The sequence below is a fragment of the Anabas testudineus genome, chromosome 21 (genome assembly GCF_900324465.2).
Source record: "Anabas testudineus chromosome 21, fAnaTes1.2, whole genome shotgun sequence".
Classification (NCBI taxonomy): Eukaryota; Metazoa; Chordata; class Actinopteri; order Anabantiformes; family Anabantidae; genus Anabas; species Anabas testudineus.
The window spans coordinates 10,977,987-10,982,853 of NC_046629.1; the positions used below are offsets into that span (position 1 = coordinate 10,977,987).

Sequence of the window (4,867 nt, forward strand, 5' to 3'; positions counted from 1 at the left end):
CCTGCAGGGAAACCTGTTCTCCATGCAAATCCAGTAACCTGAGTTCCATCAGCTTACTTTTCTAAAACCCAGACAAATTTATATTATTAAACATATGTGTCCTCTTAGCAACACAGACTAAAGAAATAATTTCTTCTATCAGGGCATTAAACTATTTAGTCACGCAGACATACAGCTTATAGCCTGAACCAGATGGAGAGATGTGGCTGACGACGACAAGCCTCTGAAATCTCAGAGAGGAATTAATTAGAATTGAGAAAGGATTCAAAAGGTTTGGCAATTTTATGCCTTTTGCCACTATATAAACTGTGGCCCACATTACTTAACAATGTGTCCTGATAAACGCAATGCACTGATTACAAAACGGTGTCTCTTACCCAACTAAGTTTCCTATTACTAAAAAAGCTTTTGGGTTGAAATGCAGTTTTGCAGGAATATGTTTTTGGATAATTACAGAGACAAAACACTGTGGGATTTAAAAATTAGACAAATAACAAATTGACACAGTTTATGCACCATGTAGAACTTTTCTTGCTCTAAATGTTTATTCAACCGACACAAAGCAATCTAAGTAAAAACTACTTTGAATGACAGAGCACTACCCGCATGGGTTGAGCGCCATCTGGTGTAAGAAGCAGGCACTGTCTTATTTACAAAGCGGAAGTGTGAGGGCAGAACATGGAGCAGAGAGCATAAAGTTAACAACAAACATCTCGAGTGAGGCTGGAAAAGCTAAAATATGTCGACAAAATAAAATCATGAACTTTTCTTGTGAGGAAAATAGAAATGTTACTTGAAATAAGGGGTAGATAAGATCTCTTCGTTTATTTTGTTTAGTTTATTCTTCCAATGTTTTTCCTCATCCTTACATATTTCAGGTGGAAACTTTATCTAGTCTTTTTAGTTTTTTTTTAGTCGCCACATGATTTTATTTTGAAGGGGTCAGCGGAAGTTCCCCGCCGTGTTGTGGTTAACTTGACTGACGTTAGCTGCCCGGCTGCATGCGGATAGCAGCAGCAGTGACAGCATGGCTTACAGTGCGAAGATCGGTCCGTCCATCCTGAGCAGTGACCTGTCCTGTCTGGGCAGCGAGTGTGTGCGGATGATGGAGTGCGGGGCTGATTATCTGCACCTCGACGTTATGGACGGGTCAGTTTACCAGTAGTTAGCTGTAATAGCTCACATGCTAACACCTAGCCACTCCAGTGGAAGTTCAGTGTGTGAGAGCTAAACTTGGCTAACACGAATAAGCTAGCTACATGAGCTGGCTCGAATATAAAGAGGAATTTATTTAACTGGGGTTTTCTGTCCAGAATGTGTCAGTGGCGAAACTTTTCAAAAGCACAGACAAAACAAAATATTATACTTTGTTCCAAGTCTGGACTAAAAACTTCTTTACTCTTGATAGTTTGGACATGTTTATCTTCCTGTGCACTTGTGCAAGGTGCTACTTTGCAACTGTTGTGCAAGATGAGCGAGTTTCACTGCAGCTGTATGTATATGCATAAATGTCTGCTTTTGTTTCCACTTGAAGGCATTTCGTCCCCAACATCACATTTGGCCATCCCATGGTAGAGTGTCTAAGGAAGTCAGTAGGCCAAGACCCTTTCTTTGGTGAGGAACCAAACTCCATCCACACATATGTTAGATCTAAACAGTGTTACTGATTCTGTCCCTGGGGTGACTCTTGACTGGTTTAGCTGTACTGCAGTATTGTGACTGTGCCACTGTTGCAGACATGCACATGATGGTGTCTCGGCCGGAGCAGTGGGTGAAGCCCATGGCTGCAGCTGGAGCCAACCAGTACACATTCCACATAGAGACCACCACCAACCCTGGGAACCTCATCAAGGAGATACGAGAGAGTGGCATGAAGGTGAGAAACTGATTACTTTAGAATAAAATGTCAGTGTTTTCATGTATGGTCCTTTACCTAAGGGCCTCAGACCTTTTGCTGTCTATGCATAGTTTAGTAGGACTCTATGGGCTGCAGCCCCACCTGTTGGTCAGTGTGAAACAGTAGAAAGCACAATAGGCCTATTCCCTATGCACTAAATTCTGATGAAAGTTTTCTGATCTTGATAAATAATGACTTATTTTACGTGCTGTTGGAGTATTATTTTGCTGTGGTTTAGGTATAAGCAATATGTTAAATTTAATTGTAACCATGATTGGATGTTTTCTACCTGCATTTCCTCAGCTCATGTTTATGGGAGCAACAAGACAAACAATGCTGTCAAATCAATGAAGATTAATGTAAAACAGTCCACATATCTCTACTTTAAATATTAATTAACCAACTATTAAGTGGCCTCTATTTAAGAATGGGTAATTTCCCAGTAGATCAAGGCTGTATGTTAAACTACATCCACAGGTGCATCTATGTGGAATTCATACTGGTGTTTATGCAGCCTGGTGAATTTCATCCTATCAACTGAGTGTTTTTGACATTGTTTTAGGGCTGAAAGAGACCAAGTGTGAAAACACAGAATACCTGTACAGTGAGTCTTTAGATTTAATAGAAATCACATATTAGTGAGGATTGTATCTGGAAATAAATCAGAACTGGTTAGATTATGATAAGGAAACATGAACTATTTACATCAGAAACACACTTACAGTTACTGAGGCAACTGTATTTTATGATGACAACTCATTAACACTGTCCAAATGTTGTCTGTAGGTGGGTTTGGCCATAAAGCCTGGTACTACTGTTGAGGAGCTTGCACCCTGGGCTAACCAGATAGACATGGCCCTAGTCATGACAGTTGAACCTGGCTTTGGAGGACAGAAGTTCATGGAGGACATGATGCCAAAGGTAAGTGTGGTAGAGGAAGAAAATAACAGAAACCTTACACATAACCACAGCAACAAGCTATGTTTTAAAGCTTAATCAATCTGCTTATCTTTGATTTAGTGTCTGCAAACCCTGAACATTTTACTCTCTTTAGTAGCGAAAAAAACCGACAACAATTTGTGTTTTAGAGATGGTGTTGGGCAGGTTTTAACCTTTTTTTCCCCACCTATGTATGTAATCAGGTGAGCTGGCTGCGGAGTCAGTTCCCTTCATTAGACATTGAAGTAGATGGAGGAGTGGGTCCTGACACCATTCATAAATGTGCAGAGGTAAGGAATGCATCCATTACTATTGTTATACCAAAACTGTGGCTTTTGTAATCCTCCATTATGTGTACTGTGTGTTCATATTTGTTCCAGGCAGGAGCCAACATGATAGTATCAGGCAGTGCAGTGATAAGCAGCGACGACCCGCGTTCTGTCATTGCTCTTCTGCGCACTGTGGTCGCTGAAGCAATCCAGAAACGCTCGCTGGACCGCTGAGATGTCCTCTTTGTGGAGGTCCCCATGGATTCTTGCCCGCCCAAGCAACACACCACAGCAGACAGTGCAACAGACTCTTGGTCAGAGCAGGGGGCTTCTGTGGAGTTGGGAGCCGATGGTCAGAATAAAAAAAAAACTTTGTGAGTGAAGCTGCGTCGTGCCTCTGCATCATGTCCTTCCACAAAATCCTCTTTGAACAGCTACGTCAAAGTGAGTCTTATTATTTTGAGACTGGAACTGATGTTACACTGATTTCACACCTCTAAACATTCCTGATTATTGATTGACTTAAACTGGACGTTTAAAGTATGAATTAATTATCTAAATAAAATGGTCCAAGAAGCACTTTGTTTAGCATTTCCTCAGTTTTGTAAGTCATTTTTAAATTTCCATCTGTACTCATGTTTCATTTGCCATAAAACTGTTTTGGCTCTTCCTGCTCGACTACTGAGCAAAAATGTTGAACACTATGAATGCCATAAAAATTGGTTTTGTGGATTTAAATGTTTCACGTGAAGTGTGTATTTTGTTTGGCATACTGTAGTTAGTAACACTAATGCACAAATGTGTTATTTTCAGTAATCTTAAAATTATAAATTTTTAAGACATAGTAAGTCTAGCTACAAATAAACATTTAATATAGTTAGTATATACATAATTCTACATAATTACATTTACTATGCTCTTGATTTTCTGGTATGTAGCCTACCTCACTTCTAGTCCACAACATCCTGGGGAAATGGTTAGTGATTACTTTGCAGATTTAAAATCTTATCCAGAAAACATTATTCTAAAATATTATGCATCTAAACTAGCAGTAGCATGGGACTCGAAATCGATCTACTCTGTAGACAAACGGCAAACAACATGACAGCCTGGGGCTCCTGTATGTTATAGGAGGCACAGGGGGCCCTGTGTGCAAGGGCTCAATTTTTCTAATCTGTCCACGCCTTTCCCCGCAGCCCTTTAGGTATTAGTCTTATGAAATTATGAGAAGTAGCAATGGTTCAAAACGTACCAGTCAAGCAGAAATAATTGGCCTTCTTTGATTAGAGCAGGTCAGAAGGGTGAGCCTCCCTCAGAAACCTTTAAATGGAAATATCTCTGTACTGTGGCAACTGTTCAGTGAGAGTCTGAGTCACTGTAGCCTTTGACAGCACTTCTCCCTATTAAGATTAGAAGATTAGATTAGATTAGATTAGATTAGATTAGAAGCATACTTCAAGTAAATATAATATAGTGGACAGAATGTGAATCAACAATTAGAACAATTTCTTATAAGGCTTGTGTACTTAAATAAAAACTTTAAAAAAATGCTGTAGATTTACTTTTAACGTGATTTTACATTGTGGTTTTGCAACATTTACAAAAGCAATGAAGTTGAATCCTGTTTCCTTTTGACCTCTGGTATAATATGTGCATTTTCTCTATGATTCAAGCTGTGTTACAGACTCTTACTTTTGAACATGAAAGACCAACTTGGGGCATTCCTAGTCGGTACGAAATCATCTAATGAAATTGTAATCAT

The 4,867-nt window shown here is 39.5% G+C and overlaps 1 protein-coding gene across 1 annotated transcript; it reads left to right on the plus strand.

Moving 5' to 3' along the window:
* The first annotated feature begins 981 nt into the window (after nucleotides 1-981).
* On the plus strand, nucleotides 982-3,843 carry rpe (ribulose-5-phosphate-3-epimerase). The gene is made up of 6 exons (XM_026375665.1): nucleotides 982-1,149; nucleotides 1,535-1,614; nucleotides 1,737-1,876; nucleotides 2,684-2,818; nucleotides 3,040-3,126; nucleotides 3,217-3,843. The coding sequence occupies exons 1-6, from the start codon at nucleotides 1,028-1,030 to the stop codon at nucleotides 3,337-3,339; spliced, it is 687 nt and encodes a 228-aa protein (XP_026231450.1). The 5' UTR covers nucleotides 982-1,027; the 3' UTR covers nucleotides 3,340-3,843.
* Nucleotides 3,844-4,867: the final 1,024 nt, after the last annotated feature.

Coding starts and splice junctions, on each gene's coding strand:
- rpe (XM_026375665.1), top strand. CDS start 1,028: ATGGCTTACAGTGCGAAGATCGGTCCGTCCATCCTGAGCAGTGACCTG. Junction 1,150..1,534: donor CACCTCGACGTTATGGACGG/GTCAGTTTACCA, acceptor TTCCACTTGAAG/GCATTTCGTCCCCAACATCA. Junction 3,127..3,216: donor CCATTCATAAATGTGCAGAG/GTAAGGAATGCA, acceptor TATTTGTTCCAG/GCAGGAGCCAACATGATAGT.